Here is a 26856-nt window from a genome sequence, read left to right on the forward strand (position 1 = left end):
CAAATATCATCTGAGTCTCTCTCAGCAACCGCTCGTTGGACACAAAATCTGACCTGCGATAGCCAAGGATTCTCCGAAGAGACCTGGTACCAAAGGAATTAAGTCTCAGTCTCAGATCCCTGGTCAGAGTCCAAGTTTCACATCCGCAGATCACCAAAATCAAGAATCACTGCTCACCTTCATTCTTTCATTCCTCTTTTTTCCCAGCTTTGGAACAAACGCCCACACACTCTTCAATCCCACTCTTCCCTCCTGGTCTTCAAAACAACTGTTCACCACCATCTCTTGTCTTCCCCCATCCAAAACCACAATCTTTTCTACCCCATGAATCCACCCCTAACCTTCCTCCTTCAAATTCCCTGCTTTCCTTCCTGAAAGCCCCTATCATGTAAGTATCTGAAAGTCCCTGTCGTGTCCATCTTGTTCACCCAATGTACCCCACCCCATCCCTCTCCCTTCCACAGATCTCCTCACGTCTCTGTTCCACACTTTTTTCCTTCTTTCTCTCGACCCTTGTCTCCTGCTCTCCTTGTTGTATGTTGTGTGCGTTAGCTCTCATATGAGCCTCGACAGTATATCTTCTTCTTCTTCTTCTTATTTTGGCTGCTCCCATTAGGGGTCGCCACAGCGGATCATCCGTTATGATCCGCAGAATGATTTGGCACATGTTTTCCGCCGGATGCCCTTCCTGACGCAACCCTGGTCGCCCCTTACGACACAGGGATATGGTACACCTATTCGAACCGGGGCATACACCGGGCCCAGTACACTGGTACTCACTTCGTCGACCTCGGAAGGATGACAGGCTGAGTCAACCTCCTGGTGTGTATTAGTTTAAGTGGCCAACGGGGCTTGAACTCAGGACCTTTTGGATCCCAAGCCGCTACCATAACCACTCCGCCAACACCAGGCTATTTGTTATGGTTAGGTTAAGCCTAACCAGGCTAACCAGGCTAACCCTAACCCTAACAGTGTATACAAAAAATAAAAATAAAAAAGACTGGAAGCACCAAGGACTTGATGACTCGGACTTTCGTCATCCTGCACAGGTACCGATAGCGCCACACCACATGATCCAGTGAATCCATGACTCCCCAGGCCCGACCCAGACGTCTATTGACCTCTGGCTCACAGTCAGCAGAGACATGAATATCACTGCCAAGGTAAGTGCATCTCTCCATGACTTCAACATCTTCACTACAAACAGATACAGACAAGATAGCAGCATCAAAGATGTCATTGAATGCCTGGATCTTAGCTTTGACCCAGTAAACCCGTAATCCCGCAGCTCTGACTCCTCATTCAGCACCTCGAGGGTCCCCAAAAGGATATCCGGAGTCTCTGCAAAGATTACTGCATCATCTTGTGAAATCAAGGTCAGAGATCTTGACATTCCCAAACGATGCACCGCAGCTTGATCTATCTGACATCCTCCCCAGAATCCAGTCCATGCAAGCGCTGAAAAGTGTGGGGCCCAGTACATACCTCTGACAGATTCCAGCAACAACTGAAAATAAGTCGGAGATGGTACCACCACATCTCACCGCATCTCAGTTCCAGAGTATAGTTCAGACATCAGATCGATGAGTTTTGGTGGCACCCCACGAAGACCAAGAATCCTCCAGAGGGCATCCTGATTCACTGACTTGAAAGCTTTGCAGAGATCAACATAGGCTGCAAGCAGCCCCTGCAGAAACTCTTGTCTAGGTTCAGTGAGGACCCGAAGGACAAGGATATAGTCAATCGTTGACCTCTTTGGTGTAAAGCCTGATGGCTCTGGGTGCTGGGGCTCAAGCAGATGGTGGTGAACCCAATCAATAATTATCTGAGCAAAGACCTTGCCCGGCACCGAGAGTAGCGTCACTCCCTCGGTAGTTGTTGCAGTCTTGGTGATCACCCTTCCCTTTCCAGAGAAGGACAACAAGGCCCCTCTTCCAGTCAGTTGGGATGATGCCTGTGTTCCAGGCAGAGCACAGAACTGCATACAATGACATGACTACAGCATTTCCACCAGCCTCGAGAAGTTCAGCATAAATGCCACAGATCCCTGGAGCTTTACCCCCATTTCAACCGGTTCACCGCAGCCCGTGTTTCCACAAACGAAGGTGGATCACAGTTGATTGGAGGGTCAGTAATATGGATCGTAAGACGCCTGACATCCAACTCAAAAGCTGGTGGATCAGCCTGGTACTGGCCCAGTAGGCCAGATCAACTGGCCCAGCAGGCCTTCACTTCAGACTCCTCTGTCAAGAGCCCACCACCCTCCGCTCTTACTGCAGTACACCGAGGGACGGGCTTGGAGGAACACAATGTGTGAATTCCCCTGTAAGCAGGACGAGAATCACTTGACCACAGGTGATGCTCTACCCCCTCACAGATTTCTCGCACCTCGACCTCCTTGTCCACCCTTAGTGCACGTTCAGTTTTACACCTCAACTGCCTGAACAGCTCAGCTCTGCCATCAAGCCTGTCCCTGCATGTATCCAGTGTCCCTTGAGAAACAAAATTATTCTTCGCCCGGCGCTGATTTCCAAGACATCCACCGGCAACATTAAGAATGGAGGTCTTGAAGGCACTCCACAACTCTTCAGGATTCTCCAAAGCACCCAGCCCCCTCTCCCCAAATCCACACTCAGCCTGTTTGCAAACTCCTCAGCTGCCCACTCATCCTTGAGCTTTCCAACATCCAGCCTCGGCTGGGATGGTACCATTCTCCTGGATTTAGGCTGCAGCTTCAGAGTTGCAACCACAAGCCTGTGGTTGGTGTTGAGGAACTGAGCACTCCGGTAGACCCTGCAGTTCTGGATCATCCTCCAGTGACCATCAACAAGCACATGGTCAATCTCCTTTGCCACACCACCAGCATTGGAATACCAGGTCCAGCAATGAGCCTGTGGGCGCTGAAACCATGAACCGGCCACCCGAAGTCCATGACTTCTTGCAAAGTCAATGATCTTACTGCTATTCATGTTCACAGTTCCAGACCCATGGGGACCAACATATTGCTGATAAACATCCTGATCAGTTCCAGTCTGCTTTGAAATCCCCCAAGACGAGGAAAGTATCTCACCTGGGGTACTGATAAACCACAGACTCGAGCATTGCATAGAATGCGTCCTTCACGGTGAGATCACTCGCCTCATTTGTAGCATATACAGAGACCAGGGAAATGACACCCAGGGAGTGACAAATCCTTCGTCTCATAAAACGCTCGTTGACCGGTGTTACCTCAATTATCACTGCAGTCATCTTAATGGACACAATGACAACAACTCCTTGGGCATGGTAACCATCAGAGCGACTCGACAAATAGTAGGTGTAACCACCCGCCATGATGTCGCCACTGTCCGGTCTCTGAACCTCAGAGAGAGCTGCAATACTGATGTCCAAACATTTGAGCTCAGATGATAACAGAGACAGGTGATCATCCTCTCTTCGGGATAGGACATTCCAGGCACCCACCCAAAGGGACCACCTCAGGTTAACTCGAGGAGACCTCAGTCTGGTGGACGACACCTCAGCACCACTCCGACACACTTTCCCGCAATCTAACCCAGGAAGGTTACCCCTTGGTTTCCCTCATAGCTTCAAAGAGTGGGGGTCCCGAAGGCTTTGCCCCAATCCTGTCATCCGGTGAGCTGCCTTGCACAGGAGGTACTCCCACAGAGTGGGTTTTGCATTTTCTTTGCGTCTTTTTGTGTTTTGTGGAGTGAAGGGTTTTACGGTGGCCGGAGTGCAAATCCTGCCACCAACCTCTTTAAAAAAAAACGCAACCCAACTGCAGGAAGACGTCAGCAGACACAGTTGGGCACTAGATACGGATGGTTGTTGGCTCACAAGGAGCTCCTCCACCCTTTGACAGGTTTTGTTTTTAATCCTGTTGGGTGTCCGTGTCATGCACCCTCCTCACCAGGAAACCTGGTGAGGGAGACTGTTTCATCGCCGACAACCCGACCATGAAACAGGTTCATTCAGGTTTACATGGTACCTGTTGCAAGTCACAGATCGAATCTTGCCTGACCTGACAATAGGACATAATCATTTTAATGCAACCACATAATCTAGCTGCGTGGTGCCAAGTAAAGTAAAGCAGCATCATGATATGATGCAACATTTAATCCTCTATCGAATGGAGTCCGATTTGTGATGTTGCATCGATGGGTTGACTGACTGCCTCGACACAACTGAGGTTATGGATCAACTGATGTAGGTAATCGACTGATGTGGATCAACTGATGTCGGTAACCTACTGATGTGGATCCATGACGGAGGGTGTAGATCTACTGATGTGGATCCATGACAAGGTTGAGGATCTCCTGGGGTCCATAATTTACTTATGTGGATCCACGACCGATGTTGTGGATCTGTTGTTTGGAGAGGTTCTGACTGAAAGGATCGAAATGTCGAGGAAGAACGATGCCCAACTGATGATCCGTGCAGACGGGGAAACCATTCAATTGCTTTCAGGTTACGGTTTTTACTTTAGGTAAAGGAACTATGTTTTGAGGTTTACAATTTTAATAAAGTTGAACAGAGGAAGTTGCAAAATTAACATAATTTACAGCAATCCTTTAAATCTAATATATTTAGCTGAGTTCATGTCTGTGGGTGTGTGGGTTTGTCTGTCTGTCTGTGGGAGCAGGTTGGGGGGGGGGGGGAGGAGGTTATAAGCGCCGCCCATTCCATAGGCCAAGCCTCCTCTTCCAGCCGTCCAAAAATTGCCACGATTTTTTTCTCTTCACACAGCTCAGATTGTTTAAAGGCCTCTGATGTACATATGAAGACTGAACAACATGTCTTTTATCATTAAATAAAGATACTGTTTTGAGGAAACAAAGGTACATTTTGATTACAACTCAAACGACATAATGGATGTTTCGTTCGCAGCGATCGTGGTAGCGGTTTCATACACACACCGTTCCTTGAAGGTTCATTCTCATGATGTAGACCAGTGTTTCTCAAGGTGGAGTGTGGCAATGTTTTGGTGGGGCATGAAGATTCAGAATTAAGGAATCAATTTGTGATCGCTTTCATAGCTTTGCTGTGAGTTCCCTTCTTGGTTGACTCAGCCATTTCTGGTGGATTTATCTGAAGTACCAGAGCAATACTTCAACAACCAGAGCAACAAGATGAGTCTGTGAAAACTCTTTTCAAGATCAAATGAACCATGATGTGGCTGTCTAAGGAGAGCGAAAAGAAATAGCCAAACTCGACTACTTTGGCAAGGGAAGTTTTGATAAACTTTCCATCATCTTATTTAGTCGAATGTGGATTTAGTGTTGTTACCGATTTGCTGCAAGCTCAGAGAAATCGACTGGAAATCACGAAACGTGGTGATTTAAGGCTGAAACTGACAAAATTGGCTCCTCGAATCAAACAAATCTGCAGCCAGCGTCAAGGGCAGGGCTCCTGTTGAAGTGAGTTGCAATTGAATAAAATTTGCAATAAAGTTTTAATAAAGCTTTTTGAATACATATTTGTTGAGGATTCAGCGACGGAGGGATTCTCAACCCACTCCGGCTGTCTCCGGGGTTTATAACGCCGGCTGGCTCGGCACAGGCTTTGGGTCACACGTCTTCAATCGCGATACCAACGTAATCCTGGACCTAAAGGCCCTGTCACACCTTGACGTTTTAGCCAGCGTATGGCAAGGTCTCAAAATGCATGTAAAGTGCTGGCGTACGCTGAACTATTGATGTTTTTTTTAAGTTTTGGCCGTATAATAATGAGTTGGACGTATGCATAACGTATTAGTAACGTACACAGAACGTTTCAATCACATATCGATAACTTATACCAACGAATGCTGAGCGTGTTGTCGGCGTTCACAACCTATGCCCAACGATAGTCTAACTTATGCATAGCGCGGCAGTGTATCGCCGACGATCACGTGGCGTAGGCTATTAATAGGCTGTGGCTCGACGATTCAAATCATAACCGCACTAGACATCGAAGTGTCAAGCCGCTGTCACACCTTAACGTTTTAGCCAGCGTATGCCAACGTATGAAAAATTTGCCGAACCAAGCTGGCACACGTCGAATACATTATGGGTAAGTTTTGTATACGTTAAGAGCATGCTGGCATACGTCGTAGTACGTTGGCATACGTTGTAGTACGCTGGCATACGTTGTCATACGCCGAGTACATAGAGAAATTTTCAGCATGTTGAAAATTTCTCGACATACTCGGCGTATGACACACGTTCCGCATATGCTGGCCATAAGTTGTAGGAACGTTACGCGATCGTTGACACACGTCGGAGTACGTTGGCATACGTCGTAGCATGCTGGCATACGTCGTAGTACGTTGACACACATCAACACACGTTACTTGTAGGTTACTCATAAGTCGAAACACGTCGAGGTAATGGTTGGCATCAGTGTTCCAGACTCCCTGGGTTTTTTATTTTTTATTTTTTCTTCGGTATGACGCTGATGTTGACACTTCGATTTCTAGTGCAGTTATGATTTAAATCATTGAGCGGAAGCCTATTAATTATATTATATAATAACCACACTAGAAATCGAAGTGTCAACATCAACGTCATTCCGAAGAAAAAAAAAAAACAGGGAGTCTGGAACACTGACGCCAACCATTACCTCGACGTGTTTCGAGTTATGAGTAACTTACAAGTAACGTGTGTCGACGTGTGTCAACGATCGCATAACGTGCCTACAACACGTTACTCATAGGTTAGAAATAAGTTTCGGGGACACTAAACATTACCTTGATGTGTTTCGACTGATGAGTAACTTACAAGTAACGTGTTTCGACGTGTGTCAACGATCGCATAACGTGCCTACAACTTATAGCCAGCGTTATGCGGAACGTGAGAGTCATACGCTGGCATGCGTCGAAAAATTTCAAGCATGGAAAATTTGTCTAACAGCTCGGCATACTACGACGAATGCCAGCGTACTACGACGTATGTCAGCGTGCTCTTAACGTATACAAACTTACCCATAACGTATTCGACGTGTGCCAGCGTTTTAGCCAAATTTTTCATACGTCGGCATACGCTGGCTAAATCGTCAAGGTGTGACAGGGCCTTTACCAGTTGGGGAAATAGAACCCCGGTTACAAACTGGTTTTGTCAGATGCCGAGCGTTTTCTGCCAGTCTGTAACCAATTTGGTTTTATATGCCAATCGAACGGATCGTTCCTCGACGCGACACAAATTAATGCATAGCGGCAACTTCATACGAACCAACCAGATTTATTGGGGAACAGCGGGGAACACGACACAAGCAATATATTCACGACAATGTTTTTATTAACAATCTTTAACCCGTTCTTAACTTGGGAACTACAGATTACTGGTTTTGAGGGGGTCCCTACCGAGATATGCCTTAAACAACGTGCAGACAAGACGGACAGACAGCATGCAGACAAGGCAGAGAACTTGGTGATGTTTCATGGACGAGAGGAACGTGTCAAAAGCACGAATGTCGCTCGTAACAAGCCGACGTCCTGGCCCCACAACAGTATATACTGTAGTGTCTCCAATCATGGTGGGGCATACGATTTTGTTGAAAATCAAAGTGGGGCGTGGGACAAAAAATGTTGAGAAACACTGATGTCGAGGAAAGAAAATAGAGGTCTTTCATTAAAAAAAAACTTTTGGTTTTCGCCCGACTTTTCAAGGCTTATAAACAAACTGATTGACATGTGATTCACATCCTGAATTATGTGAAGTGAATAAACATTAAAATTGGCTTGGTCGTGAAATACCTTCGTACATAATATTAATTATTCGGGAGGCCGCCGGGGAAAATTCCCCAGACATTTCTCATGAACACATACACTTTAAAGAAGTTATGAACACGTACACTTACCAAGTTTCAGTTAAATATGTTAAAGGGTTTGGGAAAAAAAAAGTTGCAAAAAAAAATAAAAGGTGGGATGGATGGACAGACAGACGGAGAGCAAGCATATAATTCCTTCCAGTGAAACCGGAAGGGGACTATAACTAGCACCATTGCACGAAGGCCAAAATGTACTCTTCTTTTTGTTCCGTTATGTCGTGGTCCATGCTTTATTCCAGCTCCCACAGGAGCCTCGACAATGTATGCCAAGAAAACATGCAACTTGCCCCAAAGGTCAAAATGAATGGTTTTGCAAGCTATATGCTTGCTGTTTCTGGTTCAGGCATCACAAATAAACTTGCAGAGCTTACAAAGCATAATGCATAGAATTAAAGCCACATAATCTATCTGGGTGGTGCCAAAAAAAAGTAAAGCAGCTTTTCTCATCGATATAATCCAAAAGACAATGATATCACCATTTCCACTAAAATGGATTCACCAATAAGTCATCCATTTTAATGTAAAATAAGTCATATGATGGAGCAAGTGATTGTATGTTCACTCGACACCCGTTGGCTGGACAGCTTGCTCAACACCACCCACAATTGTAACCTGAAAAATAAAAAATCAGTCTGTCATTTTGGTGTCTGCCTCTGGTAACCCTAATACCTCTTCAGAAGGGTCATATTCACAACCGCCATGCCTTCCCTACAAGTTTTCCATTCAGTGTAAAACAACCCAAGTTACTGGGAAGGGGATCATAAAATATCAAAATGTTGGAGCCGATAGGCATCATTGGCTTTGCGAAGGTGACAGTACGTGTAGGCCTCAGGCTTCAGGCCTCATGTGTCAGCTTATGGGCCAGTGCAATTGGAATTATCCGAGCTGTGTAACCACAATGGATGTATGTGCACAGAAGCAGTATGTATGCTTTGGCCTCATGTACGTCACCCAGGTTATTTTTTTATTTTCGGGAGCGATCGTGGCAGTGGTCTGTTGCCTATACACAGCCCAAGTAAAGGGATCTGTTGTCTATACACCACCGGAATGAATTTGCCAAATGCAAAACCAGGAGAAAAAAATTGAAAAGCAAGCACCAAAGTAAAAGCAGGAACACAAGTATAAGAAGGAAGAGAGATAAAACAAGATGAAAAGGAGGGAATTATGACAGCAAGAATGTACCATATAGCCAAGAAGCCGTAGTGTGCATCACAAAGTATAACAATGGATGAAATCAACAGGACGTTGATTGAGGTATGCTCACCGCCATGCCAAGGAAGGAGAAGCTGACATTTCAGGCATTTCTGACGAGGGTTAACATTCCATTGATGCAAGCTCTGGGAGTTGGCAAGATGTTGGCATAGCCGAAAACTTTACACGGCTATTCCACACCGTGCCAGTTCCCTCCGTTTCATGAGCTTCGACACTTCTGTATCTGCGAAATTCAAGATTCTGCAATCATCAGCATCCGGAATACCATATATGATGACCAATGTTATGAATTTTTTTCTAAACAAGCGGTCCTCCATATTTTTGAAAACTGTCCCAGATATTTAAACTCAGCTGCACACGAACTGTGTGAACGAGCTCAACCACCACACCAAACCTCATTTTCTCCTCTCTATTCTCCACAAAGAAAAAAAAAAGAAAAGAAAAGAAAAGAAAGAAGCCAAGATGACTGTTTATCTGTAAATTATAAATTATTGTCTCCACTTGTTATTGGTTAGTTGTTGTACATTGCTATTGTGTCACGCTCTGTTTTCTATCTTCTATACTAAGAAAAGGCAGTTTGTGTGCGTGTGTGTCTGTGTGTGTGTGTGTGTGTGTGTGTGTGTGTGTGTGTGTGTGTGTGTGTGTGTGTGTGTGTGCGTGCGTGCGTGCGTGCGTGCGTGCGTGCGTGCGTGCGTGCGTGCATGTGTTGTTGATTGGTATCTTAATATGCGAGTTTCATAATGTGGAATGGAGTCCTTTCAGGGTGAACTCAAAGTATCCTCCTTCATTTGGGTAAGGGGTCACGATTCATGGATCAAGCTGTGAAGTTTTCTGTTCTCAAAGTTTTGTACCGAGGGCTCTCTTCAGGATCGTCGCTGAGTCCCGGACAGCTTCCAACTGTAGTTTGTTTGTAGTGATATTCCCAGGGATGGTTTTTAATATCTTTGTGAAGTTCTTTGTTATCACTGGTGCAGCTTTGGCATTCTTCAGCTTCCAGGATCTTTTCACTTTATCTGTGAAGTCTTGGTAGTTGGTCATTTTCTTGATTTCTGCATTGTTAGTCCAAAATCACTGGTATTAACACCAAAGTCGCAATGTCGTCTTCTCTTTTTTTGCACCTAAGTATGATATCTGGTCGCAATGCTTTGTTTTCGATGTTCACGTCCGATGGGATCATAAAGTCGTACGTTGTTTTTGGTTCATTTTCCCACGAATTTTCTGGAACTGGAATATCAACGTTTCTGCAGATGTGCCAGCAGATTACTTTACAAACTCTGTTGTGTCGTTGTGTGTACAACTGTTGTGACATGAGTTTTTTTTTTTCCGTGTTCAGTCATTACACGTCACTTATCATTGTCTTTGCTAACCCCACCTCCACCCCTCACCTGTCTTTTTTTTTGTTTTTCCTGCTCTCCCCCACCCTTTTCTCTCATTTTGTCCCCTCCTCATTCAATGCAGCACTCTCTTCCCACACCTCTCTCGCTTTCTCCCTGTCTCTGCTTGTGTGTGTCTTCATGTCATGTCTTGTCTCCCACCCTCTTTCTCCCCCCCCCCCCCACACTCCCTGCCCACCCTTGATTGACCCATCAGTGAAGTGAGGGGTTGTATTTGCTGGTCTTTAATAACTAAACAAACAGTTAAGACATTTCAGACACCAAAAGCTCTTGCCTGAATCACCATGCCTATCTTCAGTCTCATTACCTCTGCCACCTAAGGTGGACAGAGGTTATATTTGTAGCCCTGTTTGTCTGTCTGTCTGTCTGTCCATGAGCAGGATATCTTAAGTAGTGGACGGATTTTGATGAAAGTTGGTGGACAGGTTGGACGTGACAACAACAAATTTACGACATTCAGGTGAAGATCCAGATCCTATCATTATTTCAGTGATTCTTCACCAATGAGAGATAGGGCTAAAAGCAATACATAGTGTATAAATTGGCCTGCAAAGTATTCCCCCCTCTCCAAAGTTTTCACATTTGATGCACCTGAACTTATTTCATGATGCTTTCAAATCAAACTTAATATATAGATTCTTCATAAATTACTCTAAAGTGATAAAGCTAAAAGATGTAGATAAAATGTGAATAAATTCGATTAAAAGAGAAAATCAGATGATTCTCATGAAACATGAAGTCCAAGGAGCTTAACAAAGAAGTCAGACATAGAGTGGTGGAGAAACACTGTTCAGGAGAGGGTTATAAGAAGATTTTGAAGTCACTCATTTTCCTTTTGAGTTTGGTGAAATCCATCATTAAGAAGTGGATGATGTATCATTCCACCCAGTTTCTACCCAGATCCGGTCACCCATCCAAGCTCAGCAGCCAGACAAGCAGGAAACTGGGTCGGGATGTCACTCTAAATCCCACAATGACTTTGAAACATCTGCAAGGCTCTATGTCCGAGATGGGGGCCAGTGTTCATCAATCAACAATATCTTGTTCCCCTCACAAATGTGACCTCCATGGACAGGTGGCACGAAATAAGGCATTACTGAAAAAGACATCTAAAAGCTCGTATGGAGTTTGTGAAAAAAAAACATCTCAATGATACCGCAGGCAGGTAGAGCAAATATTTTTGGTGAGACGAGACAAAAATTGAACTTTTGGTCTAAATTCAAAGCACTACGTCTGGCACAAGCCAAACACTGCACATCAACCAGTCAACACCAATGATATAAAGCCCGATATCTCAAAACGTTGTGGACAGATGATGACAAAACTTGATGGATGAGTTGGGTCGTTGACAAGAATAAGCCGATTAGATTTTAGTGCACGTCCGCATGCAGATCCGGCCTATCAGTGGGATGTAAAATGTAAACTAATCAGCTTGGTGGAGGTATCTGCTATATGAAGTGCCATTCTTAATTCTACAATATCTTTACCACCCCCACCAAAGGTGGGTGGAGGTTACATGTTCACCTCTATTTGTTTGTGTGTCTGTTTATCTGTGAGCAGGATATCTCAAAAAGTTATGGATAGATTTGGACAAAATTGGTGGACGAGTTGGGTGTGTGACTGGGACAAATTGATTTGATATTGGTGTGGATCCTGATACGATCATTTTTGAAGTGATTCTCCACCATTGAAAGATAGGGTCAAAAACGATACATCACAAGATATTTCAAAACGTTGTTGATCAGTCATGATAAAACTTGGTGAATGAGTTGGGCAGGTGATAAGAACAAACTGATTCGATTTGTACAGGGTGGCCAAAAAGCGTTTGTTCTTTGTCAGTATACTTCGTTCTTTTTCGTTATTTATCGAGGACGATAAAAATTTTTTTGCATTCTTATACTTGCAATTTGCCCCCACCCGTGCCCGCATGCGATTCTAAACGGGGTAAGGATGGTAAAAATGCAAATGGTGTCTTCTGTCATCGAGCCAGCAATCAGGGAGCAACATTTCGCATTTATTGCCACATGTGATGCAATTTAATGCTCTAATGGTGGCGAGGTGCTCCATTTGAAAAGGTTTGTTCAATATATGTAGCTTCTTGATGCCAAGGGTCTGTAATAAAATAAAATTGTATTGGTGTCAAAGCCAATGAGCAATTGCAAATGAATAGTAGGAGGATATACGTATAATTAATAATATCTTTTTTTTTTTCAGGATGTGTGATCGAAGTCCATACAATGTTGAGGAGGCTCGTAGCATCGGTGTGGATGCACGAATGAACACGGACTAAACAAAGCGTCTTGCATTTCTTGAAACTTTTGGAAAGGATGCACCAACGCCAAGGATTTTGAGAGAATGGGAATGTACAGCCTTTACAATAGGTTGTGTTCTTTCTGCACCACAAAGTGGTCGATCCGCATCCCTCTTTGAACATCTTCAGGTTATTGAGACCTCCATTCATCGATCTCCAAAGAAGACAACCTGTAAGCGCTCGGCCAAATCAGGCATCTCCAGATGATGAAAGTCATGAAAGAAGACATGCAAGTGCGTTTGGATAACGGTGGTGAACAACAAATATAACTGAATGTTATCGAATTGATCCCCCACTTTGTGGCCACCTGTACATAGGAAGACAGGAAGCATCCAAACAACCATACTTCAAAAAGAGAGCAGCAGAAAATAAGTAGATTTATGTCGGAAAGAAGAAAATAGAAAGGAAAGGCTTTATCTTTCCTTTGAGGTGGATGAATGGAAAGAGGTGCTAAGAATAGGAGACAGTGGTGGGGTTGGAGGGGGTGGCTTATGCGGAAGATAATCGAAATGGACAAGGCACATAAAGGAAGAGAAAGGGAAGACTTGTACGAGCAGTAGACACCCCTTGATAAGAATGGGGGGAGGTTCCAAGACTAAAAGTCGACAAAGTGGATTTTCCATATACTGTGAGCAATGAGCATAGAGATCTAGATCAATGGTAAATACCTTTATGTTTGATTGATATATAGTTAATTGAAGGGAAGGATTTATGATCCCTTTGGATTTAACTATATTCGTGGGGTGAAGGGTATTAATAATAATCATTACATTTATGGTGATTGTAAACTTTTTTTTGTAAATACACAAGTCATCGTTGAATAAAGATTATTTGAGTAAAAGGGCTGGCTTTATTCTTTCTGTTGTATCCATGGTAATCATTCAAACTAAGGAAAAGTAGATTTATGATTGAAATTGCAAGGGTTCTTCATTTGACAAATAATGTCAATGAATTACAGCGATAATGTAATTTGAATAACAGGGACTATGGCACCTCGTTCCATTGGAATAGTCAAGTGGACCCCCAGGACTATGCTGAGGCTCGGAGAGGGGAGGGAGAGATAGAGAGAGATAGAGAGAGATAGAGAGAGATAGAGAGAAAGAGATAGAGAGAGATAGAGAGAAAGAGATAGAGAGAGATAGAAAGAGAAAGAGATAGAGATAGAGATAGAGATAGAGATAGAGATAGAGATAGAGATAGAGATAGAGATAGAGATAGAGATAGAGATAGAGATAGAGATAGAGATAGAGATAGAGATAGAGAGAGAGAAATCAAATGCTTCAAAGTTAAATTATGATCTGCAAAATGATTTTCCAAAGAGATGTGACCTTGGATTGGACCTGTTGATCCCAGAATTTAATCAGTTCATCTTTGTAATGGCAGTCCATACTTGTATCAAGTTTGGTTTTAACCCCCCCCACCCCTTGGCCCCCTGTGGTTCGCAAGTTATTGTGGAAACAAAGATTTTCAATTAAAGGTGACATGACCATGACCTTTGAGCTTCGAACCCAAAATCGAATCAGTTCATGTTTGTATTCGTTTCTACTTTTGCCAAGTTTCGTTGGAACCTCTTCAGTAGTTCACAAGTTATCGCGGTAACAAAACTCTGCTACACAAGCACAGACGGACAGACAGACAGACAGACAGACAGCCGAACGAACCTGAAAACATGCTTCCGGCATCTTTGACTACGGAGGAATAAAAACAAGAGGTTGTCACAGAGGGGAACATACAGCCAGAGATACTGCAAGGTGTTAGGTGGGGAAAGAGGTGCAAGGACTGTGGGAAAGGAGATTACTCAAGTTACACCACCTCCAATGTGTATCACTGGTCACTCAAGGTGGTGGAGAGAGAGTATCCATGGAAAGACATTATGGAGTACGTTACAGTAATTCATCATTTGTGAGGAAGGTTTTGCAAAAGTCGCACAATGCTGGGTGATAACGAAGTGACCTGGAAGGAGAGGTTGAAGTTGTTGGATGTAAGACGACAGATATGAAACTACCAGATCGACACAGTTGGAGTACATTATTGGGGAATGTTTGAGGGAGCAGAGCACGAGGAAAAGGAGGAGGATGTGGGTAGTGGGGAGGAGAGGAAGCAGAGCTGGATGGAGGAGGGGGTGGGGTGGGGGGCCGGAGAGTGGGGGACAAGGTGGTGCAAAGGCCCAAAAGCTACAATGCATAATCACACCTTAAAGCGAGGCTTCGGCATCAACAAAATGTTCAAAGTCCCCTTTCCTTCATGCTCTATTTTTCAGGATAGAATTACAAAATAATGGCTCGTTGAAAAACAATTTAATATGATATGTTGAAAAAGAGGTCTCACCTTGCGCACGTCTGATTCCTTCCAGGTGAGAGATTATGGAGTTATCGGAGCGTTTCAAGGCAATGATTTGCAGGTGTAGAAAACCATATTTAAAAATATTTATATTTAAAAACCAGGTTGTTCCATATGGATGAAGTTGCTTGAAGTGCAACCTTGTTAATGCACCTTGGGCATGACTATCGATGATACTGCCGAGGAAATGTTTCTTAATCTACAGTCAAAGCCTTTGCTCGGGGGTGAAGTGGTTTTCAGGTTCCATTCAATATCTAATATATCCTTTTCTGATTCAACTCTTGTTCCATGTTCAACTTGCAGAGCCAGAAAACGAAACTGGAGCACAAATTTGGAGTATCACGTAGGCACATGTCCCAGAGGCAAGTGTGAGCAAAAAACTCACGGTAATCAAGTGATGGTCTGAAAATCCAGGACAGGTATTCATAAAAAAGCGAGTTCACATCAAACTGATCAGCTCCAGCCAGACACCTGGTTATCCGCAAATGCAAGCACCACAAATGTTGGACACCAAAAATCCTCACTACATCACACAGCAGCTTGGCCGGTCCAGGATGATGTTCCGCAACATCACGGTCTCGATCCGGATGTCGAATGCAATTAGATTGGACACATTTTTGGAAAAGTCAGACGGAAAAAGAGCAAGAAGCATTTGTTGGTCGGAGTTTGTTCCAGGCAGATTCTCGGTAGTTTGGACATATTAATTACACATATTCTTGTTTCCAAACTTTTAGTTCGCATTTTAACCTCCGATTTGAATAAGCCAAATTCAAACGCCGTAAAATCGTAGTTTTGGCATATACTGTACTTTCACTGCAGACAACCAGGTTTGCTTATGTTTCAACACCCAGATGCAAATTTATGGGGCAACACAAGGCAATTCTTATTATTTGGTCACTTTATAAACTACTTACTATACACTAGCATATGAGACACATCGCTTCGGTGACGGGCGTACCAATCTTTGCTGCGATGGCGAATCGATGTGGCAAGAACAAACAAGGATTCCTGGGATATGATGAACAGTTAAATACAGAGACCACACAACAGCGACATTGGTGTTCAGATATACACAGTTAATGTGGATAAGCATTAACACAGGCATACTTATTGGTATATACGCTGCATCCACAAACTGCAGCGCAGAATAGTTTGGCCTTCCTACATCTGCGGTGGAGATTTCTGCATCCAGTGTGATGAGAACAGCACATGACCTCCTGGAAGACTAAAGGAATTTCAGCCAGCAACATTGGGATGGGTTGTGGAATCTCCACCTGCCACTCCCGTGCCATCCTCTCTGGTGTTGGCAAATCTGGATCTTGGTTTCAGATCATGGTTTGGTAATGCACTAGCATATTGTGGAACCACAAAGCATTGCTCGTTGGTGGTATGGTCTGCAGTCGATATGATTCAACTTGTACATCCTTCATACAAATTTCTCTGCTGCTTCAGTCTTCTCTCTTCTGTAAGCTGCCCATCACCGAAGCAAGAAAGAAGGATATGGTGTTTTATGAACACCTTCCAGGCAGAGGGGAAGGGGGGGGGAGGTGGGTATGTTGGATCTCTATTTCTGTGTCCAGCTATTCACAACCCTATGGGCTGCAGTGATACCAAACGTGGTGGGCATAATGTAGCCCCCATGCGGGATCATTGATGAAAAAAAAAAAATGAAGTTCTTAGCTTTATTAGATTTTGAGATTTAACAGGGGAAGGCAGTTGGAATAGGGGAAAGGGTAACTATTGTTACATAGAAAGGGAGAGGGATCCACAGCTGGACTGTAGTAAGTGAAGGATGGTCCATGTGTTTCGAGGAGGTTAGATTTCCATGTAACAGGGATCTGTTAGAGTAAGTCGGTGGTGTCACGTGACGCTGAGGAGGCAGTGAATGTAATTTTTAGACAGGGAAGACAGATTAATTAAATATATCTTCTTCTTCTTCTTTCGGCTGCTCCCGTTAGGGGTCGCTGCAGTGTATCATCCATATGATCCGCATAGTGATTTGGCACATGTTTTACACCGGATGCCCTTCCTGACGCAACCCTGGTCGCCTCTTGCGACACAGGGATCTGACACACCTATTTTAACCGGGGTATACACCGGCCCATTATACTGGTACTCATTTCACCGACCTCGGAAGGATGACAGGCTGAGTCAACCCCCTGGTGTATAAATTCAGTGGGCCAACAGGGCTTGAACTCAGGACCTTTTGGATCCCAAGCCGCTGCCCTAACCACTGCGCCAACACCAGGCTAGATTAATTAAATATATATGAAACACCTATTGTTTGTGGGTGGGGCAAGGTGAGGACTTCCCATTGCAGAGGCACACATCACATTTGCAAAAAGGCCAATGATGAGCTCTCGTGCTCGTTGTTTGCCAGCATTGGCAATGCAGTGGGCCATGGAGCCCAGAGGAAAAGATGTACATTTATTTTTATTGGGGCCGCCCCCATGGATGGCACCCAAGGAGACTCCACGCAGGAGGAAGAAGAAAAAGGGAGTCCACAACCATGTTAGAGGACAAGGAGAGGCTCAGGAGAGAACTCAGTCCACTTGGAGAGGCTTGTGCACGACAGTGCACAAGAGAGGCTCAGGAAAGAAAGGAGAAGCTCATGTTCAAGGAGGCCAGAGACCTTGCTTGGAGGAGGAAGCCTCTGTGGGATCGACCCGAGCTGGGATCACCATGTATTTTTGGAGGAAGAGGAGGAGGAGGAGATTGGGACCATACTCTGTGCGAGCATTGGTGCTACCTAATCAGTCTCCTTGGCTATTGGGCACAATCTGGGACGGGTCACCACTCCGGCACAGGATACTCGTATGCTGCACTCATTTTGCTGACCTCGGTCGATGACAAGCCGAGTTAACCCCACCTGGTATTAATTCAACAGCTGAGCGGGATTTGAGCTGTTTTTGGAGGGCCTGGAAGAAATAGGACAAAGGGAACCACATTGCCAGGTTGAAGGCCTACTCATCACTGGCCTCACTCGTGGCTGTTTACTTCATCTTTGGGCACTATCATTACTGGCTCTTGTCTTGCACCTGGTTTCTCAAAACGGGCTGCATTGTGTTGAACTGCGTACACCCTGTGCATCAGAGAAAAGGGACGTCCAGCCTTCATTATTGTCATGTTGCAAAAGTGTGATCTGTGGTGCCTAGTGAGTTATGTTTTGCAGTTTATTTGTCATTCATTGTATATAAGTTTGAATATTCCCATTCTCCTCTTTGTGTCTTTTGACTCGCTTGGTTTGTTCCATTTATTATAGTGTCTTGTTGACCCTTTTTCTTGTGCTTTTCAATATTAAACATAAATCCTTTACAAGGTAAGAAAGCATGTTTCAGCCATCTACTTTCCATGTGTGTTTGCCGTCGTTTTGGGCTCATTTGGGCAACCTTGGGGAACGGGTAAGTAATATTGATCGCAGTGCCTTTAAAGCCAGTTTTGGTCCATCCTTCCAGTGTCGGTGTTAATCGGCGTGGACATGACACTGTTTAACCGCTTGAATTTATCATGAGCAAGCCTTTCAAGGATAGTGAAGGCCCCAAGGGGAGTAAAATAAAGGGATAGGGAGGGTGGAAGTTTTGGGAAGGATGTCGGGGTTTAGTTGTGTATGATGTCTTGAGACCAATGGGGGTGTAGTATGTGTACCCCCCCCCCCACCACTCCCAACCCCTGGCACTTGTTATTTTTCAATTCACCTTCAAAACCAAGCAAAATAAAGTCGATTATGAGGAAGCAAAATACCGTACAGTATAAGTGTTCTGATTGATGATGCAGGAGTCAAGTGATCAGTTTCTGTACTTTCTATGATATGAGCATTTTTCAAATTCCTGTAATAATCAGAAAAACGGTTACGTCGTTTTGGTTGATTGAGTGATGAGAACGACAGGGCATATACTGTAGGGTATCAATGGTAAATTAATACAAGTGGACATAAAAATGGTTTTCAGTGAATTTCAGTGACGTACAGTACTAAAGGTGCATGGCACACACACCCCACATTCCTGCGAAGCAACTGCACCACATTAAACTCGTCATTTTGGTTCCTATCTGTGATTAGAAGCAACACGTTTTCAACTTCCGAGGCCACTTAATTGACGTTCCAAGCCATTTCAGGAAGGAAACAAATGGTCTCTGGTCACATCAAGCGGGTGGTCTTTGAATGAAGGATCGATTTACTTTTGGGAGGGACTTAGTGGTCGCTAAAGGTAGGCGGTCGCCAAAATAAAGTAGCCGCAAGAGCAGGTTTGACTGAATACGCCCACGTATACCAACACGATTTAAGCAATGTAAGCATCATGTTTTCACTCACGTGGTGGCAATCCAGTGACTGAGGCTCCTAAGTGGTGGTCTTTTAGTTTTTAATGTTTTCATTGTGCGTTACTTCGGTACTATACATTATAGCAGCAAAAATACAACTTCGAAACAGCACCTTTAAATCCAAAACTGCAAAGCAATGATTGTTGCTGAAGCAAGTTTGAACAAACACCATCATTGTCCATCACAATTCGTGATTTGCGATATGGATTTGGATCATTCTGTTTTGTAATACAGAAGACAAAAGAAAAATTAAAACACCACTTTTATTCCTTCCTTATTTGACATCTCCGACGATTAGACCATTATCCCCACGTATTTGCATTTTACCCTGTGACATCATTGGTGAGGTGTTTTTTTTTTAAATCTTCCAGCACTATAGCAAATATATAATACACATATTCCCATTATCATCCATTGGCCTTGTATTTCTTTTTAAAAGGTTTGAATTTAAGGTTGTGTAAACAAGGTTAAAATACAGGGTTTACGAGTTTGGTAAAGTTTGAGAACCGCTTTGTTGTCTCAATTCAACTGCGCCAGCGGAATGGAATAAAATTTGTGGCTACAGACAGCAGTGCCTCAGACAAAAAAAAAAAAAAAAATTACCCGTTTTAAGCTGTCTTTGTGAAACAGCTGAAAAGTACAACAAAGTTGGTCAAAGGGTTATATACAACAGAACGATGGGAAAAGACATGGGTGAAGCAGATCTGCGACACATTTTAAAAAGTGCACTTCAAGGGTTAAATATCATTCAAATTAAAATAAATTTTAATAAAACCCACAAAGATTTGGTCTTCATGACTCCCTTCGGCCACAGTCGATCAGTTTGGAAATGCACTTACCTGAACCCCCAAAACAACCCTGCTCTTTTCCTCTTTCAAGCGGAGAAGGTGATAAACATGTGGTGTGACAATGTGGGGCCATGAAAGACATTAGAGATAAGTGCTGAGAATCCAGGAAGGCAACTGAAAGCTTGGCCCAGAAGGTCTGCAGTAATTGTACAGTTATAGTTCTGGAGAATCAAGATAAAGAAGAGGTGGATGTATTGAACTGAGAAAGTGCAGAGTGAATCCGAAACTGAAGCCGGGACTCCAGAGCATAACCTCGGTAATTATTCCTGTGGAGGAAAGAGCGGGGGTGTCAAAGGTGGTGGTTTTGCTCACAATTGTATTTATATTTGACAGTGTCAAAAAGTGAATTACTTCTGCATCCATGGAGGATGCAAAAATGCACAAACTACATCGTACGATTCAAATGTTTTCAAGTCATCAACGAGACAAAGAAACAGAGACAGACAGAAAAAACAAACAAGAAAGATGTATGCATAACATGATACCTGCAAAATCCATAAAACAAATTTGACCTTCCACTTAAGTTGTTGACCTTTGGCCTATGTTGACCTTTTGGCTTATGCCAACCTCAAAAATAATTGGTGGTTGAATTCAGTGACCTGATATGCAAATCCTCTTCAAATTCATAGTGAATCGGATGAAAATTTAAGATTTTATAAATTTGACAATTTTTGTTCACTTTTGGCCAATGTTGACCTTTTCACCTCAAAACAATAGGCTTCTTGCTTATAACGAACTTTACCATGAGATGAAGTTTCGTGAAGATCGGTTAAAAAAATTTGACCTGTAGGTGATTGACATACAGACAGACAGACAGACAGACGACAACAGAATAACGGACAAGACCAACCAATACACATGAAAATTCTTTGATATTTGCAGGTAATAAATCTGATATAAACAAAACTTGGGAGCACCTCCTTTTTGTTGAACAATGCACCTCATCATATCAAAAGACTCACTCAAAATCCAAGATTTTTATATCTTGTATATTATCGTAATTGGAGGATAGGGGAAATTGCTGCTAAAACAGCTGTGAAAAGGAAAACTAATATGACTCAGAGTTACCAAGCCATTCAGTACGAGACAGATTCTAAATTATTTAGAATGGAGACAAAACCAAAAATTACTCTGGAATTTGATTTTTTAAAGTATTTTGGCTCCTTCATTTTTCTTCATTATATTGTGAGTTGTTTCATTTAGGTTTTTCATTCTTCCAAAAGAGTTTGTTCCTGCTTAGCCCCTCACTCTGTCACAAAGTGCAACTCTTGCCTTGCTTCCTGCAGCAAAAGAATTGCTTCATCCCTCTTCCCCGCTGCAAAGGCCAAAAGGCTTAGCTCCCAAAGTGCATTTGGAATGAGGTAAGAATCTGACTCACTGCGCAGACGACGATCTCTGGGAAGAAGAAGAAAAATAAAATTACATGAAAAGAGAATAAGAAAAAGGTACAAACCCCACCCCCCACCCCCCCCCCCAAAAAAAAAACCACCACCAACCTAACTCCAAAGCAAGTTGTTATCAAATGCATATCAGACTGGAATTCAATTATGGATTCAGCTTGTAGTTGCATCACTGATATAATTCTGGCTTGAAGGTTGTGAATATATATATATATATATATATATATATATATATATATATATATATATATACATATATATATATATATATACAGACATATATATATATATATATATATATATATATATACATATATATATACATATATATACATATATATAAATATATATATATATATATATATATATATATATATATATATATGTGTGTGTGTGACTCCTCCCATGCTCTTCGAGATGAAGAAGCTGCATAAAACAACGACGAAAGGCTACCCAAGGTAAGCCGTTTGCTGTTTCAAACCCTTTCCAGAGGTCCTCCACAGCTGCAAATACATTCACAAGTAGTACACACATGATAATCCCAATGCTACACACCCCCTCAGCTGCTGGACCGGTTTCATCACTTGCTAGCGAATCATCAGCGACAGCACAGACAGAAACATGCACCAACGAGGCTTCCTTGCATGTACCACATGTAAATGTCAAAAGCAGTCAACATATAAATGAAAAATAAAGACTCACTCACATCACATCACATCCATGACTGGAGAGAAAACTCATTCTAATATAATGCTATTTAGGCCACAAAAAGAAGCACAAAGGAAACAGAGATACAAAGGAAAGTTCCCTCAGGCAGATAATGTAACAAAAAGCAGCAACCTCCAGGAAGGAGAGATCAGTGAAGTTGGAACAAAGTCATCGGAAATAAGTGTGAGAGATCACAATCATCGCCGCCGAAAGAAATCAACACAGTCAAAGATACTTTATACCATTACTTTAAGCTTAGTTATAACAAACTGCGAATGGGATATCTTACAATCAAATCATTATTCTCAAGCGTGAAATCATAAGAGAAGTGTTTCTCATTCCTTCGGGATCAGATTTCACTCAGATAACCACAGAATTTGTATGCATACATGAGTGAAATAAAAGAAGCTCAGAAGTGTCTCTTGGAAAGCATGGTGGGGGCACATCATTTTTTGTTACCATCAAACATCTCTGTTTCCGTCCAATTTGCTTTGAAGCATTATATATATATATATATATATATATATATATATATATATATATACATACATACATACATACATACATACATACATACCTACCTGGAGCCTCGCTTACTTCACAGAAATAACTTTTCACGTGCAAATGTGTTCAAGTATGGCACTCTTCATGTGTATACGACATTTAAATGAAGCCTTTTCACTTGAGTTAAATCTTTACAACAACCTAAATAGGGATACCAAGTGGTGAGAATATTTTAATGGCCATGATTGTTTCCACTTGCCTTTTTCGAATAAATCTTCCTTTTCGTTAATTTGCTCATTCTTTATTCGTTCCCTTGTTCATTCATTAATCTTTACTTCCTTTTGATGTTAGTGGTGCATCTTCTCCAGCAAGCCAGTGGATATCGGTCATTAAATCGGCAGATAATAAAGTGGGGGCACAACGATGCATACACAGAGCAAAATACATGTTATCGGCAACAGTATGCAAGGTTCGATGCAAGGTTGATACAGCATGAATGATGTGCAGTACGTACTGGGAACGGACATGTTGAAAGCAGTGAGTAGCAAGGGTGGATTCACCTAATTCCCTGAGACATGCTCCTTTGAGGAACATCACCAAACATATATCACCGGGAGCTGTGCACATACGGGGTGAAAATAGTTGAAAGAATAACATTAGACATGAGGCAAAAACACAAACAAGGATCTTTGGATTTATTGTGAGGTTAGAAAAGCTAAACAAGAGAACTTTCAGCAATTTTTACATTGATAAATGTTTCAGGATAGAATACATATTACTCGGAATAAAACAACATGAGTATCGAGCTGAACTGACATGTGTGACAAAGCAAAAAGGAAATATATATATATATATATATATATATATATATATATATATATATATATATATATCCAATATATGTACAGTATGTCTTGTATATTAAAACCATAATGAAGCTGTGTGAATGAAGCCTTCAAATCCTATTAGTGGGGCAACTTCACATAGCAATTGTGTATTTTGTTAGGAAAGCACCAAATTTGGCACACTAGTAGCCTATCATATTATGAACAGATTTGGATATTGGGCCATCTCAAATTCAGCCGCTGATGGCTGTGGCAGCCATTTTCCACTGCCATCAAAAATTTTGAGATGGCCCAATATCCAAATCTGTTCATAATATGATAGGCTTGTGGGGGAAAAATTTATATTAATGTATTCTAAATTGTAACAAATGGAGTTTAAGAAAATGTAAATGTTATGCTACAAGTTGAATTGGCTGTCATTTCTGGCCAAAAGACTTTTGCCCTAAATGATAAGAAATGTGTTGTTCTGGAGCAGAGTGCCCGAGCTGATAAACGAACCTTTGCCTAGAAATGTACGAAGTGGATTCTCGTCTAAAGGACACGTCTACAGTCTGGGTGAATAGCCCCCAACCTCTCTCTCATGAAAGTATAAAATGCTTTGAAATGTAAAATTGTTTCAGTGCAAGTACCTGAGAAAGTATTAGAATCTCAGTGGCTTGTACTCCTTGGAACTGACCAAGTACCAAGTTAGAATAAAACTCTCTGATGTAATGTGGAAGTGAATTAAATCAGGTTGGTCTAACTGTTAACTAAAGTAAGAATAAATGAAATAGAAATCATAATATTGCAATCAATGGGGATTCTTAAGTTCATTGTACAAGGGTGAGAACTGTCTGGTGGATAATTGGAAAATAAATTGTTTCACAAGGAAGGACTTGTGTGGACATCAGTTTTAACAGTGTCAATAGGGTTTTTGGAGGATTACCAAATCGGACAAATGTTAAACTCTGCCTGAAGTCAAATAGGATTCCACAATCGGCCAGTTAGAATCCTTCAGGAGGACAACGATCACAACAAGGTGGGTTTAGAAAACCCACGTCAGTTGGTGCCGTGACTCGGATTCGAACCGACGTGGTGCGGTGCTCGTGACCGGAGGTGCTTAATCTGCCGGAGGCAGTGCCTGGAGGAACTACAAGTGCTTGAGCGAAGGTAAGGGAGAGCGCTCTCAGCAGGTAACGCATTTCGAACAAAGAAAAGTTCATTGTCAGATAATTTTATTGAGAGAAAGAAGAGGATCCGGTGGAGGGAGTCCATTTTAAAGTAAACGCTAAGTACTGTAGTTGTTTCAGAAAAGTGCTGGAGAAGAAGAGGAGTCAGATGACAAGAAGAGGCTCGTTAAGGAGCCAGATGCTTAATTCAATGGGCATGATGAAGCGACATGCCACATGTTTGCATTGATACGGACCGGCTGTGAGAGAGAGGCCGAGGACACGGCTGAGGTGCCGAGATAGGGTTAAAATAGATAAATATTATAAGTTACCTGTTTGTAAGTAAGAGTTATAAGAGTTAGTTTTTGTTCATTGAACTCACTGGAAGTTTGTTGGCAGTGAGGTTGTTATATTATATTGTGTGGAGGTTTTACGGATTTGTAAATGCAATGATTTGCACGAAACGTTTTGTAGAGTGCAGGAGATGATTAACCGGCTGGGAGCGTGGTTGGTGATTTGCATTGAGATGCATGTGTTCCTCAGAGTAAAAAATGAAACTTGTGCGAGTCCAATATTCACTGCAATGAAACGTGTTCTGTTGGGATTTTGACGATATTTTAACTCGTGCTGAGTTGAGCTGTGGGTCCGTTTGAAATGGCATGTTATGCATTCTTGGGATTGTGGTTTCACGCGAAGGTCGCAAACTACACTGTGTGAGACCCCCCATCCACTCGATCTGTGGGGGTGGCATGTCTTCACACTGAGTCTGTGTTTGTCTTAGCTTTAAGTGTGAAATTCGATTCATATGCAGATTCAAGAGGATGCGGGCTATTTGTCGAAGTGTGCATGCCGTTGGCAATGACTTTAAAAGAAGATGCAATGCTCGTTAGTGCGTGTGTTGAAGCCATGACAGAGTAATGCTAAACTGTGGGTTTTGCCTGTCTCAGAGTTTTTTTCCTTTTTCTTCCCACTGGATGTGGAGAGAACTTCCTGTTCCTTGTTCCTTGGTGTTTGTGGTGCACCCTCTCTACTGAATGTTTAAAGTGAAGTCCATTTCGGAAAAAGTGTTGAAGTTTTATTTTACAACCATAGGGTTTTTGAATAAATTGTGAAATAACAATTGTGAATGTGGATATACTGTATTCAGAATGTGAAGTCTTGGGAGTTGAGCTCTCGCTGGCATTGTGATGATTTGTAATTACACAACCCGGCAGGTTTCAGTGCTGAGCAAGCTCTGAGGACATGTCAGAAATGTTTCGAAGATTTGATCTGAGTTGTAACCATTGTACTTAAAAGATGTGATTTAAATGTAGTAACATGATTTGGAATGATTTAAAATGATTTGATGATGTTTAGCACGTGGGGCAATTCACAGATAATTGATGATTCCCTCGGATGGACGTTGAAATATTGTTTTATTCGTCTGCGAATGTTGAGGTTACCTGAACTTGTGCTGGGAAGGCAATGGCAAACAACCCATTGTAACCCTTTGATCGATTCAGTCAAGGTAAATTCATGATTTAATTGGATAGACGCTGAAGATTTAATTTTTGATTTATGGATTTTAAAAGGAAATATTTAATTGTTTTGACCAAAAAGTTGTTTAAGAGAGATTGGATCTTTATTCGTCTGAAGTTTAAGATGCTTTCCCCCAAAAAAACTGGAATAAAATTTGGGGAGGGTGTAGCTTCATGTGTAGACAGAGTGTTTGAGCTGCAATTTAAATGATATTTGCATGACAACAGATTTGACAAGTGATTTGACAATTTTTGTACAACTGCTTAAAATGATTTATTTGTTTTGATAAAGGAAAATGGATTCATAATTGAGAAGGTTGGAGGAAGTGATAGATGGTTTGTGTATGTGAGTTGGAAAAATGGCAGCATGTTTGCTGTTTTGGTGAGAGAGAAGTGGACAGATGGAGAAATGTCAGAGATTTAAAATGTCGATGGAAATAGCAAATGAGATGGATGTTTTGAGTATAGGTACAACTGGGATTTCTGTATATTTTAGCATGTTGTTT

The 26856-nt window shown here is 42.3% G+C and overlaps 1 protein-coding gene and 2 long non-coding RNA genes across 6 annotated transcripts in view; 1 reads left to right on the top strand and 2 right to left on the bottom strand.

Annotated features, from left to right (window-relative positions):
• LOC147029008 (uncharacterized) overlaps positions 1-12627 on the bottom strand; it is a 43628-nt gene extending 31001 nt beyond the window's left edge. The window contains exon 1 of the long non-coding RNA XR_015057802.1: positions 9071-12627. This is a non-coding gene — a long non-coding RNA (uncharacterized LOC147029008). The remainder of the gene's footprint in view (positions 1-9070) is intronic.
• Positions 1-13564, top strand: part of LOC147029007 (uncharacterized) — a 57064-nt gene extending 43500 nt beyond the window's left edge. For all 4 annotated transcript variants that reach the window (XR_015057799.1, XR_015057798.1, XR_015057800.1 and 1 more), the window contains one exon: positions 12627-13564. This is a non-coding gene — a long non-coding RNA (uncharacterized LOC147029007). The remainder of the gene's footprint in view (positions 1-12626) is intronic.
• A 5840-nt stretch (positions 13565-19404) lies between these two features.
• Positions 19405-26856, bottom strand: part of LOC147029009 (tetratricopeptide repeat protein 39B-like) — a 144270-nt gene continuing 136818 nt past the window's right edge. The window contains exons 16-18 of the mRNA XM_085879929.1: positions 23355-23457; positions 21501-21623; positions 19405-20494 (exon numbers count right to left, since the gene is read on the bottom strand). Coding sequence (XP_085736055.1) covers positions 20398-20494; positions 21501-21623; positions 23355-23457 — 323 coding nt within the window. The 3' untranslated portion in view covers positions 19405-20397. The remainder of the gene's footprint in view (positions 20495-21500; positions 21624-23354; positions 23458-26856) is intronic.

The sequence above is a fragment of the Eptatretus burgeri genome, chromosome 4 (genome assembly GCF_056783735.1).
Source record: "Eptatretus burgeri isolate ZD-2024b chromosome 4, Ebu_testis_v1, whole genome shotgun sequence".
NCBI classification, from domain to species: Eukaryota; Metazoa; Chordata; class Myxini; order Myxiniformes; family Myxinidae; genus Eptatretus; species Eptatretus burgeri.